This window comes from Chiloscyllium plagiosum, unplaced genomic scaffold, assembly GCF_037043375.1.
Source record: "Chiloscyllium plagiosum isolate Xiang-an unplaced genomic scaffold, Cpla_swu_hap1 HiC_scaffold_19, whole genome shotgun sequence".
NCBI classification, from domain to species: Eukaryota; Metazoa; Chordata; class Chondrichthyes; order Orectolobiformes; family Hemiscylliidae; genus Chiloscyllium; species Chiloscyllium plagiosum.
In genome coordinates, this window is record NW_028270157.1 from 7509629 (window position 1) to 7523911 (window position 14283).

General features: G+C 39.7%; 1 protein-coding gene across 4 annotated transcripts in view; it reads right to left on the reverse strand.

Moving 5' to 3' along the window:
• Positions 1-235: 235 nt before the first annotated feature.
• scaf11 (SR-related CTD-associated factor 11) overlaps positions 236-14283 on the reverse strand; it is a 77233-nt gene continuing 63185 nt past the window's right edge. For 3 of the 4 annotated variants that reach the window (XM_043708687.2, XM_043708686.2, XM_087997009.1), the window contains 5 exons: positions 10623-14027; positions 8023-8417; positions 5469-5723; positions 4749-4868; positions 236-1023 (listed from right to left, as the gene is read on the reverse strand). In XM_043708687.2, the coding sequence (XP_043564622.2) occupies positions 877-1023; positions 4749-4868; positions 5469-5723; positions 8023-8417; positions 10623-14027 (4322 nt within the window). In that variant the 3' untranslated portion in view covers positions 236-876. The remainder of the gene's footprint in view (positions 1024-4748; positions 4869-5468; positions 5724-8022; positions 8418-10622; positions 14028-14283) is intronic. The other variant, XM_087997008.1, reaches the window with a different exon arrangement.

Sequence of the window (14283 nt, forward strand, 5' to 3'; positions counted from 1 at the left end):
TTCTCTGCTGGTAACTTGTCTATTGCCATGATTTGTTAAATTATCTGAAAAGGTCAGCACCAAAGATGAAATAATTACCATAAGCAGAATGTATTACTATATCATTATCAACAGAATAATCAAAAATAAGTCAACTTTTACAAAGGATATTACATTTGAAGTAAAAATACAGATTTGCTATCTGAACTTGAATATATTTAAATCCATAATGTGTCCATCAAGACCCAGAAACTAGTTTGACAAGCAGCAGAAAATTTATTTTGCTGTGTTGGGCAAGTATTACAGAATACGCCTGACATTTTTAACCATTCTTTTCTGTTTTTCTCAAAAATGAAACTATAGAATCAAATCTTTTATCAAACATTTTCCCACTGAGCAACAGTCCTAGAAGAGTTAAGCAATCATCTTTGTTTAGACCCTATACGCACTAAAACAGCTGATCAGCCTCAGATGCCAGGCTTTAGTGCTTCTACATGATCCAGATCCTTCCAGTTAAACCTGGAAGCTTTTGTACAGCATACAAACAGTTTACAAAAACACCTAACTAGAGTTAACAAAAAAAAAATTCATCAAGAAATAATTTGATACATTAGGAAATCATCTAACAAATATCACATTTTATACAACTGATCTAGTGACAACCCACATGAGGGGCCAGGACAGATCATATTCAGTATCCTTACAACTCCAAATAACTAACGACAGCATGCTTTCATTTCACGTTATTGTGTTGTCTCAAATGCTTCAATTTTAGAAAAACACCTAATCTTTTGCAAGGAAGAGAAAATGAACCAATAGATAACAAAGTTCCTACTCATCATTCTATTTTGGGCTCATGTTAACACTGGTAACCAATCAGCTACATGTTTTTATCATTTAAAAAGATTTGTTCCCAATGATACTGCATTCCTCAGGATTTTGCTTTGGGTTCCCTTTCCTGGCATGTTTATATTTTTCTACGTAAGCTTTTACCAAATTGGCTACTTTTCCTGGGATGACTTCACCACTCTTACTGTGGCAAACCTAAGGAAAAGACACACAAGATTCAATGAATCTATTGGACAAACTTACATTGCAGGTGTGGCAAGTAGTAACTGTATAATTTGGAAACAAAATTATTTAGTTGGACAAGAGTGTACAAAAGGACAAATACATCTTCAAGACAAACAAAACAAATGTCAAAATTTATAGGACAAGTTAATCTCCCACAGCTTGCACTTGGGTGACCAAATTTAATTTTTCATGGCAAGCCGAGTTAATGGGCAGAGACTTGAAGGCAAAGAGCTGAGGGAAGGCTGCAATGGGAAGGAGAAGAGGAGGAAATTAATTATGTGAGATTTCAATGAGATTGCAGGAGGGGCTTGTCCACAGCAGTACCAGGCATACTGAAAATAAGGTGTTAACCTGGTGAAGCTACAAAACAGCACTACTTGTGTGCCAAGCAGCATAATCTGCAAGTGATACACAAAATAAAGTGATTTCACAAACAATGAATCACATTTAAGCTCTGCAGTCTTGCCACACCTAATTGGCATATCCCTCAATTCTCCTAGTATTCAAAGTTTGACTGATCCAGTCTTACACACATCTACTGAATTTTAAAGGTGCAACTAGATCATCTTTGCCATTTTGAGAGAGAGAATGCTGGAAAATCTCAGCAGGTCTGGCAGCATCTGTAAGGAGAGAAAAGAGCTGACGTTTCGAGTTGAACTGACCCTTTGTCAAAGCTGCTTTGACAAAGGGTCAGTTAGACTCGAAACGTCAGCTCTTTTCTCTCCTTACAGATGCTGCCAGACCTGCTGAGATTTTCCAGCATTCTCTCTTTTGGTTTCAGATTCCAGCATCTGCAGTAATTTGCTTTTATTTTTGCCATTTTGATGCTATTTCAATTTATGAAGCGGTGGGGGGGGGGGGAGGGGAAGTAAAAGAATTCCCTCCTTTCTAAGGTGGATTTTTTTCTAGGTCTTTCTCTTAGCTTTCTGCAGTTTGCTCCTTTTTCTGTCAGTTGTGCTGGTCATATTTGTTTGATTATTTTTGTGGACATTTTCTTTCTTGTCACTTTCTTTACTCATTTACTTAAATTGTTCATTTAAAATGTTGACAATTACATTTTGTCATTCCCTATTATGCCCCTTACGTATCACAACCTTACAGTGCCAACCAAGCTTCAGTATATTCTGAATTTTGAGATCTTCATCTTATTTAATTCATCAGAAGATTGTAAACTGTTACAATCACTTCGGATACTGTTAACTTTCAAATTTCCACTTTTTGGCTGAAAGGGTAACAAAATTTTTTATTTTTTACTGTAATAAAAGACTAAAGATACTATTGATTAAACACCATCCTTGTAGGTAACAACACTTGAAATCACAAAATAAAACTTTTTGTTTTACTTTAAGCGTAACTGAAAAGCTCATCACGAATATAATTTAAACCGTCCCTTTAGATCGACATTTAATTCTTCCAGAATCAAGGTTTCTGTTCCTTTCCTTTCTCAGACGGGAACTTTTAAGACCTGTCTTTCACAATTAAGTTTCTTCCCTGGAAATTCATTCGCCAAAGCAAGCGAGGTGAATCTTCCAACCTGCTTTAACTCTTTAATTCAATCTCAGCATGAGCTCCAACCCGCATTCCTACATGATGACAATAGCACCTTGTTGGTCATTGCTACTCCACAGCTCCAGGACCTTGGCAGACTTACTTGTCTGTCAGTTCTTTGGGATATCTTTCATGTTTCAAGCTCCATCAGCATGGCACTGCGAATTGATTCAAAGTAAAAATGCCAATTAACTAAACCTGACCTGTAGTCAGGTACAACCATTCCTGTTTCTTTCCTAACCCTTGAATATTTCCACTCAGAAGTATCCAACCAGCTAATCTTAAATAAATAAACTTGAAAGAAGCTGCCAATCAACTCTGTTGCAATTGTTACGTAATAACAAAATTCTCATTTTATGGAAACATTTCTTCTAACCTCATATATTCTTTTAGGATGATCTGAAATATTTGCCCCTCTTTGCCAGTTCACCGGTCAAATTAAGTGCCAAAACTCAATCAATTCCCAAGAAATTCTGAAAACTTCAGACATCATGTTTTCTACTTCAATTAATACTTTCATTTTGCAATCTCCTTGTCATTACTGTCCCCTCCCCATTAATCTCAGAATATAATTGAGGAGATCAAATATCTAGATTTTGACTTAGAAAAATGGAAATGGTTCATTTGGCGAACACTGAAGGTATCCACAGACTTAATCAGGAGCACACAAAGGTGAAGTTGAGGCATCAGAGTGAATGTCCAAACCGAGATAGATTTCATCTGTTTGGCCCTGTTAGTACCACATGTCCTTCATGTGGCAGAGTCTGGTGATTACATGTTAGAATTATCAGCATTTCAGATCCCATCGAACCAGGGTTAGTTATCCTTGATCCGGAGATACTGCATAAGATCATCTTTCGTTGCACATCCATGATTCAGTGTCCCAGAATGCCCATGACCAAACATAACTGTTGCAATTTTGTATTATATGGAGATTCCCTAAAGTTTCTTTGCTTTTGTATTCAGTGCCCAGATCTCTAAAGCTCAAATTGTCAACTTTAGAATTCTTTTCTATCTATAATCCTTAAAGGTCAAGGACATCAGTCCCGCACATTTCTAAACCTCCTCACCATTAAAAGGATCACCAATCACTGTATATTTCCAACACCCTTTCTTGTATCAAATATGCCAATTTGCATTCATTTCAGTGAAACTGAATTTTCACCATAAAGCTACTGTTTTAACCCATTTATGTATTCACATCACTTCCTGCAATTTTCTGCCATTTGTCATATTCCCATGGCTGTTTGCAAAATTTTATTATTTAGCCTGAACTAAATTATTTATGTACACAGAGAAAAGTTCTAACACGTCCTTGGACTTGGCATAAACTGCATTGTATAAATGTGAAACATCCATTAGCTCTTCTCTGTCATAGCATGTTATCAACATCATGTTCACTTTGTGCACCCCGTCAGAAATTTTCTCAATGAATTTGATTAAATTCCAAGCATGATCTCCTTTACAAACCCCTGCTACATTTCCTTGACTAGCCAATATTTTCAATATGCTCACTAATGTGTGTCCCTACTACTGATATACTTGATCGTCCAACACAAGATACTCAGACGAGCTATAGCTGTACAGCTGAATAACTGTACCCATTTATTTCATGTACCTCAGACCACTGAGACGTCCAACCTAAAAACATGATAACCAAAGAAATAATTAAATTACCGTGTAGATATCCAAGGCATACAATCGTATGCAGTGAAGTTGTTTAGATTAGATTAGTTTCCCTACAGTGTGGTAACAGGCCCTTCAGCGCAACCAGCCCACACCGACCCTCTGAAGAGTAACCCACCCAGACTCATTTCCTTCTGACTAATGCAACTAACACTATGGGCAATTTAGCATGGCCAATTCACCTGAACTGCACATCTTTGGACTGTGGGAGGAAACCGGAGCACCCGGAGGAAACCCATACAGACACAGGGAGAATGTGCAAACTCCACACAGGCAGTCACCCGAGGCTGGAATCGAACCTGGGACCCTGGTGCTGTGAGGCAGCAGTGCTAACCACTGAGCCACTGTGCCGCCCTCGAAAGATTTATTTCCTCCAAAGATTGTATTTGTTCTCTTTCATTTAAAAAAATCTTACTCATCAGTAACGCTGTGGAAAACTACAATCCATTTTGAAACATTACCTTATCAACAGCCTTGCGGACAATTTCTTTATATTCATCCTTGGTAATCTCCTTCTTTTGGTAATAAGGCTTGATGGCTAGTTTCACTTCTTCCACAGCCCTTTCTTGAATTGTACATTTCTACACATTGGAAAGGAAAAGCACTTAAGCTGTACTTTCAACATCAAAAGGCAAATATACAACTAGGAGAAAGTGAGGACTGCAGATGCTGGAGATGAGAGTCAAAGAATGTGGCGCTGGAAAAGCACAGCCAGACAAGCAGCATCTGAGTCAACGTTTCAGGCATAAGCCCTGATTCATTCCTGATGAGGGACTTGTGTGTGAAATGTTGATTCTCCTGCTCCTTGGATGCTGCTTGATCGGCTGTGCTTTTCCAGCAAATGTAGAACTGAAAACTCCAGCAGTCATATCAAGAACAACTGGCAGTAATACATGAATGCACATCAAGGAACAATGAAATTGTGCTACACAAGACATGTGTATGCTTTTTAGTTTGCAGTTTCATAAGCTTTTAAAAGATTACAAGCGAAGATTTACACACGCGAGCCACAAGTAGAAACAAAAATAGTCATTAAAAAAAATGATGTATACACCACACACAAGTGAAAAGCAAATACATGTTAGTTTACAGATCTCTTAAAAAAACTCTCATTCAAGTCAAAGCAGTATTTACTGTCTTGCTATACAGGAAATAAAATGGTTTGGAAATAAATCAATTACCGAGTCTGCAGGACTTGCCTTGTCCTTTTTGGGCTTTTCTGTTTCAAATTCTTCCTTCAAGCTTTCTTTTTCCACTGTAGACTTTGAAGTTGAAAGCGATGCAAAGACTTGTTGGACAGACTGAAAGGTTGAAGGAGAGACATCTATAGAAAGTGGAAGCTGCATGGCTTTGCTGGATTCTCCACATGTACTGGGTACAGTGGCAGCACTACTCTGCACATCCACCTCTGGAACGCTACATGGAGGATGGATGATCTGAAACAAGAGTGAAGCAAAATGTCAAGAACTTAACCGTTATTCATGTAAGCAGCAAAAAAGAAAATCTACAAACATAAAACAGAACATTTAATGAAATGAAAACAGAAACTGCTGAGAAAACCCAGCAAATCTGGCAGCAACTGTGGATAGAAAGCAGAGTTAACATCTCGGGTCTAGTGACCCTTTCCACAGATGTTGCCAGACCTGCTGAGTGTTTCCTCATTTTGTTTCAAATTTCCAGCATCTGCAGTTCTTTTTTTAAAAAAAAAAATTTAATGAAGCAGTTGTGCCAATGTGTTTATAAAAACATGACATACAAGTGTTGGCAACAGGACAAAAACCCATCGGGTTGCTTTCCTTCCAAGGTTTTGAGGTTGTATATATTTTAACTGTGCAATTAAACTCAAATCCCCAGATGTGTATTACCATACCAAACAAACATGACTTCAACACCAGCAGGCAGAACTTAGCATAGTAAACCTTTCTCTTGGTAGGTGGTCATCATAGTAGATAACAAATATACAATGAATGTAATCATGTTGAGTGGGTATCAGAGAGTTTTGACACAGAACAAAAACATCATACAGATCTTCATGGTGACAGTCTGGGTGGGATGCTCTTCAGTGGGTCAGTGTGGATTCAATGGGCTGAATGGCCTGCTCCCACACTGTGAGGATTATATGATTCAAAAGTGTCCTGGGCTTTACTAATAGGCGCACAGAATATAGGAACAACAAGGTAATGCTGAACTAGTGCAAAACACTAGCTAAACAATAGAAGCAAAGTAACACAATCATTTCACTGCAGTTCATGCAAAAGCTGAAAACTATTTTACTCGTTGTTTCTTGATATATGAGAATTGTTGGCATGTATTTTTTCCCCGTTGCTAATTTCTCAAGATGGTGGAGATGGACTTTTTTGTACCACAATAATTGAAGTTGCGTTCGAGCCCAGAGTGTTCTTCTGGGCGGTGGAGGTCATGGGATTGGAAGGTGTCAATGGAGGAGGCTTGGCAAATTGAAGCAGATCTTGCAAATCGTTCACTGCTGTCATTATGTGGTAAAGGGTATGAATGCTTATTTTTAGATTAGATTACATTACAGTGTGGAAACAGGCCCTTCAGCCCAACAAGTCCACACCGACCCGCCGAAGCGCAACCCACCCATATCCCTACATTTACCCCTTACCTAACACTACAGGCAATTTAGCATGGCCAATTCACCTGACCTGCACATCTTTGGACTGTGGGAGGAAACCGGAGCACCCGGAGGAAACCCACGCAGACACGGGGAGAACGTGCAAACTCCACACAGTCAGTCGCCTGAGGCGGGAATTGAACCCGGGTCTCTGGCGCTGTGAGGCAGCAGTGCTAACCACTGTGCCACCGTGCCGCCCACAATGTTGGTGGATGAGGTGTCAATTAAGCCGATCACTTTCTACTGAATCAAGTCGACCTTTTCAAGTATTCCTGGACATGGATCATCCACATGTGCACTACTCTTAACTTGTGCCATGTACATAACTGACAGAATAGACAACCTTTGAGGAGTAAGAAGGGGAGATTCTCAGCTTCCGACCGCTTCTATTTCCGTAGCATTTGGTTGGTTCAATTCAATTTTTGTCAATGAAATCCCCATGATTTTGATGTCAAAGCAATCCAACAAGTTGCTTTGGTTATGCCTCAACACCTTCTTAAAGGGTTTGAATGGAAAGAGACTGAATATACTGGAACAAAACAATATCCTCATAAGGAGGCTTAAAGAACATCTAACAGACTTTGATTTTTTTTTGAGGATGTGGGTGTCACTGGCAAGACCAGTATTTGTGTCCTATCCCACCTGCTCTTGAACCAAGCCACTAGCTGGGTCATTTCACAAGGACGTCAGATTTCCTTCCCCGAAAAATATTAGTGAACCTGATAGTGTTTTACAACTGTCAGCAATTGTTGCTATGGTTACCATTAGAGTGGCTTTAAGTTCCAGACTTGGAACTTACAGTGTGCCTTCACTGGTGCTGGTTCAAAACCTTTTCCAACAGTAATATCGCTTCTCTGTACCCCAAGGACTGCAGCAATTCATGCATCTGGCTCACCACCAACTTGTCCACAGCAACTCGGGATGGGCAATAAATGCCAGCCCAGCCAGCAATACCCATACTGCATGAACGAATAAACTTTCTAACTGACTGGAAAAGGAAATTTGGGCCCTAGAAACATCAACACCTCTTTCTGATCTCATCTATCTGACACAGTCTTGAACACTGGAAAATGGCATTCATATCCTTATGGAGAACTTACTTGAGGTTGTGCCATGTCGTGTTGCTGAATCGCATAGTTCACCGATTGGGCTGGTGGAGGTGGAGGTGGTGGTGGAGGCGGGCTGTTAGGCAGGTTTCCAGCTCCTGTTGGTTGCACAGCAGGGATTCCTGCGTGCACATTCAGTGGTGGAGGAGGGTGGATGTATGGATGGAAATGCATTAGTGGGGGTGGTGGGTGGACGCTCATTGGAAATGGAAAGACATTCATTGGCTGGGGAGGTGCATTCATTGGCTGGGGAGGTGCATTCATTGGCTGGGGAGGTGCATTCATTGGCTGGGGTAGAACAGGTGGGTGCATTATATTAACTGGCTGCTGAGAACCATTCATTTGCTGATTTGCTTGGTCATTAAATCCTGGCACTCCATGCGATGAATCTGTCAAATAAATAAGACAAATTAATGGAGAGATACTGAGGCATCTTAGATCATTTTTCATTTCAGTGATCTTTCATCCAAAAATATCTCTGATGTGAGCTTCTAGGAAGTACCAAAGAGAACAATTTAGTTTAAAAGCTGAAATTGGTAGTTTATTTTAAGCCAAGGAATAGGCAAAGTGGGGCACAGATCATACGTTCACTCACTGAATGATAGAGCAAGCCTGAGGGGCTAAATAACCTGTACCTTTTCCTAGAAATAGTAGTGTTTTTTGAGTACATACACTTAATCGCTATTTTGCATAGTCAAGCAACTGCTTAGCTATACAAAATAGGGATCAAGTGTATGTTAAGTACTCAAAACAAGAGTTCTCCTTCTCAAGTTTATTCACATATCCTTCTGAATTGGGTCATTATGTACTGAGTCACAGAACCTGATGGAGCACTATAGGAGACAGATTTTAAACCACAGGATGACAGCAAATTTAAGAAAATTGACTCAGATAGTGGGTATTGACAAGACTACAGCTATGGCAACCTAAGGGATTGCGCAGATGAAATTGAAAGTGCAGGGTAATTCAGTATGCATGATAAAACATATTTATTAAATTCCTTCGTGAAACAATATCAAACATCGCAAATAAAGACAGACTCAGGAAACCATTAACCGATACTTGATTTATACAATGCCTTGAAACATTTTGCCATGTTAAAGGTGTTTTATAAATTTAATAATAGCTACTGCAAGCATTAATTTTCAGAACTTGTAAGAATTCAGAAATTAAGCTTGTGAAGTAATCATTTATTCATGTAATTTCATAAAATCTCTCCAAACTATTCTCAATCCTTTTGTACTTGCTCTACATGGAAGGGCTGTGAACTGGTGGTGTTATAATAACCTAAATGAGTAGATCCCAAGATGTTTGACCTAACCTTCTTAAAGCAATGCTCTCAGCTTTAGCTTAAAGACATAAACTATAGATGTAATTTCAAACAATTTTTAAAATATGTTTTGAGTGTTACAAGAACACTTACCTGGAAAAAATAAACATCTACTTGCCAAATTTTTTCAACAATGATGAAAATCTTCAAAATGATCCCATCATAAGACATATTTATATGCTATATAAATCACTGGCACATGTGCCTTTTGTTAGGATGCTAAAAATTAAGCAAAATTACTGAATCCCAGTTTAAATTAAAAGAAAGCTAAAAGTAAAGCTTCAGGTTGATGAGGCCACTTATAAATGATTTTGATTTATTATTGTCACATGTACCTAGATACAGTGAAAATGAAGCAAGAGTAGGGGTAGTTGGTTTGAGGAGAAAGTGAGGTCTGCAGATGCTGGAGATCAGAGCTGAAAATGTGTTGCTGGAAAAGCGCAGCAGGTCAGGCAGCATCCAGGGAACAGGAGAATCGACGTTTCGGGCATAAGCCCTTCTTCAGGAAGGTTTGAGCCTGCTCAGTCATTCAATATGGTCATGGCTGATCATCCAACTCAATCCCTGTTCTCAATTTTCCCCATATCCTTTAGCCCCCTGATTTATAAACACCAGACTTAGGAATGCTCATACTTATCAAAGCAATCCCCAACAAAGTAGTATGTTTAAAGACCAGACATGCAAACATTTTTCTTTCCTTAGAATAAATCTTGTTATCAATTATTCAGATGAAGTCGCCATTTGCTATAGGTAACACCCTTCCTTCTTTGTGGTATGTGAGTTCCGAAATTTTTCTCACAGGGTGATTCTCATGTGGAATGAACTTCCTGAGGAAGTGGGAGATGTTGGTACAATTATGTTTAAAAGGTATTTGGACAAGTACATGAATAGGAAAGTTTTGGGAGGAGATAAGGGCCAGGAGGAAGGTGGGACTAGTTTAGTTCAAGATTACATTCAGCATGGACTGGTTGGACTGAAGGGTCTGCTTCCGTGTTGTATAAGATACAATTCAGTACAGAAAATATTTTGCAGTCAACATGAAAAATAATAGCATTCCAGTTGTCCCAAAAAATTACAGAAATTCTTTGAAGCTAACCAACTTCCAAGTTTTGATATTCATTAATTTTCGTGCTTATAAGTCTTCAATTTAGTAAATGGAATATTGTGAAAAGTATAGTTCAATATTTAGAAAAACTAGCTCCACACAACATTTGAAAAGGTTTCTGTAAGCTTTCACAAACAAATTGACAACTGAAATACCTACCTTGCTCTGTTGAAGCCTGGTACTGTTCCTCATCAGCTCCTCTCCAGCTCGATTGCGTGCTTGAAGCCTGTCTTCCCCTATTGGCGTAGTAATTTTGGACATCGGCTGGCAGAGTTTTCCTTGCGTTCCAACTGGAGAACGATGACCATCCAGAACGGTCACGGGCCTCTGAAGATGTATTTGATTCACCTCGCCACCTATTTTGTTGCTGGTCATTATACCGACGGGGTCCAGTTCCTTGAAATTTCCCTGAATTATTTTGCTCGCCTGAGAAATTTGACCTTCGGTTCTGCCATGGCATTTCACTTTGGTCACCATGAAAGGAGCCTCCCCGGAAACGTCCACGACCACGTTTCCAACCAAAGTTCCTATTACCCCAAGAGTCATCTCTTTCATATCTATTTTCTTCCCATTTAGAATCATTCCTGTAGTCATTTTCTCTCATATTGACATCTGAAGAGGCCTGCACTTGTTCCACTACCCATTCAGGATTCCGGTCATCTATATATTCAGTACTTATAGCTGACTGTTCATCTGGATATCTGTTAGCCTGTGGAAATTCTCTACTCCTACTATTTTTTCTGAATCTATCATAACCTCTTGGTCTTTCCCAGTCATTCATTCTGGGTCTATCCTTTCCGCGAATATTTCTCCAGCTGTCATCAATGTACCTATCTCTTCTGCCTGGAGAAAAACCAGCTTTCTCTTCTTTGTCTCCAGAATAATATCGTTTTCTGGATCTAGATCTTGACCTCGAGCGTGGTCTATCTTTTCTTCCTCTATCTGCTTCAGTGCTCCTCTTGTCAACTTCACTTGCAAGTTCTTCTTTATCTCTCTCTTTGCTGGGAGACCTGGACCTTTTCCTAGAGGACGGAGAGGCTTGGTTGCTTCGGTCACTGTCTTCTCCTTTCAAGCGATTTCTTTCATGCAAAGGTCTGTCCAAATGACCATGATGGTCTTTACACAAAGACCTGGGTCTTCCTGGTGATCTTCCTCGTGACCTGGACCTGGACCTTCCACGCGATTTGGATCTTTCTCGTGATCTGGACCTGGACCTGGATCTTGATCTTCCTCGGGACCTGGATCGTCCTCGGGACCTGGACCTTGCACGTGACCTGGATCTGGACTTTCCATGCGATAAGGATCTGGACCTGGATCTACCTCGCGACTTGGATCTGGACTTCCCTCGTGACCTAGATTCAGACCTCCCTTGTGACCTGGAACTGGATCTTCCCCGTGGTCTGGAACTAGACCTTACTTGTGGCTGGGAGCTGGACCCAGATCCAGATCGTCCCTGGGACTTGGACCTGGATCTTTTCCGTTCACGTTTTCTTTCTTTTTCTGGGGACCAGGTTGTCGATGCTGCATGAAACCTAGATTTGCGACGTGGTGCATCTTTTCCTTTCTGCTCTGCTATTTTCTTAAGTTCAATTTCAGGAGGTCCTTGCCCTGTGTTTTCATTATTGGTATTTTCAAAAGTGACATCTGGCAGCAATACATTGTGACTAGGATCACAGGACAAAGCAGAACTTTCTACATTTTCTTCTGATGCTTTTTGAGAATCAAGTTCTGCTACAGACACTTGATGGTCATTGATGGGTGAATCACATTCCATAGCCACTACTTCATTGTTATCCAAATTAAAGTCCTCAGCACCACCACAGCCAGTCCCATCAATTAACATCTCAGATTTGGTTCTTTTATCATTATTGGTGTCTTGTGTCTCTGAAGTCACTTGATTGAAATCAGATTCACTGAAGATTCCACTTTTCAGACTTTTATCTTCTGTAATTTTACCAGGAATTTCATCAGATGACTGGTGAATAATAGCATTTTTCCAATCAGCTGCCTGTGATGGCTTACTTAAAACTTGCTCCTGGTTCATCTCAAATTGTTGAGGTTCAATATTCCCTGAGCTGATTTCACTTTTCACATTGTCATTCTCCACAAATTTATGAGGCTCTTCAACTGATGACTGTTGACCGATACCATCCTTACAATCAGATTTTTGCTCATGAAGAGCTAAAACTTCCATAGAATCTGTATCAGATCTCTCCAGTTTTATATTCTGCAAGACTTCACTTTCTGGATCGTTGTCCTCCATAAATGTTTCAGGAGTAACTCTTTGAGAATCAGATGTTTCTTTAGCACTCAACTTTTTCAGAGATCCCATTTTTTTAAACATCTCAGGTTTGATATTCTCCAAAGACACTTCCCTCACCAGATCACTATTATCCATGAATTTTCCAGGAATTTCAATAAGTGATTCTGTAGCAACAGCACTTCCACAATCAGCTGTATAGTGAGCTTCATCTAGATCCTCTTCAACTTTTACAGAATCTGTTTTTTCTAACTGCTCAGAATTAACACTTCCTGAAGACATTTTACCCTTGGGTTGGATACCTTCAACACATTTTTCTGGATTTTCAATAACTGACTGCTTTCCAGTATCATCCTCACAAGTATTGTTCATTCTTTCCCTGAATTCTATTACTTTAGAGTGTTCAGAATTTTGATCATCGACAAGTGCCTTCTTTTCCACATCAGTAATATCTTCTTTTGATGGACTCTCCAGATATTTTATTTGACCAATGCCTTGATCACTATTAGTCACATCGAAACAAGTTACATCTTCACTGAGAGAATAAATTCCATTTTTTGAACTACTCTGTTCCTTTTCAATAAACTCCTTGTCATTGTTTTCTGCTGAATTACCTGAGTTAGGTTCCACACAATTTTTATCATCAGTAGTTGGTGGAAGATTGGAGATTCCTGAGACTTCGATATTGATCTGGTCAATGTTTGGTGCACAGTCTTCTTCACTGACTGGTGAATTTTTATTTTCTACATGGTCTTGCCGTTTGTCATTCTCCTCTTCATCATTATCCTTCTCCACTGAAGGATTGCGATCACCACAGTCATTAGATGATGAATGGCTTGCATCACTATTATCCAGATTGCTCAATGGCTCTTCAGCAGAGGGAGGGGGTTGAGGTTGATATTCAGTTTCACTGACAAAAGGACTATCATTTGGGTCTGAACTACTAGAACTTGATTTCTTATAGGAACTACGAGTAACTCTGGTCTTCTTTTTATCAGGGGGAGTCTTATTTTGTTCGGTCTCCAGTTTCCTTTTTGATTTTTGCTTTCCACCCCTTTTAGGTGGCGTTCTTGCACATTCTGGGGATGTTGTAGGAACTGAGGCACCTGAGTTTGACTGTGAACGCTGAGCGGAGCTGGCAGATTTATCCAATTTTTCTGCATTACTGATACGCATTGATCTTCTTCTGCCTGGTGTTGTTTCATTATTCCCTGCATTAGTACTACCTGATGCCCCGGACAGATTCTTTTTCTCTCCACCTCCTCTGGTTCCAGCAAGTGCACACACCTTGCCAGGAAAATAAACTGGATAAAAGTAAATAGTATTTAATCAATTATGGTCTCTTGGTGTAAATATTACAATATTATTACTTTACTGAATGCCATTTTATGAACTGAGAAAAATACCCACTTGCTGATCATCTGCAACCTGCTGGAACTCCCTTCCCTATGGCACTGTGGTTCTATCCACAGAACATGAACTGCAGTGATTCAAGAAGGCAGCTCACCACCAACTTCTCATGGGCAACTAGGGACACGGCGTAATAAATGCAAAACCGAT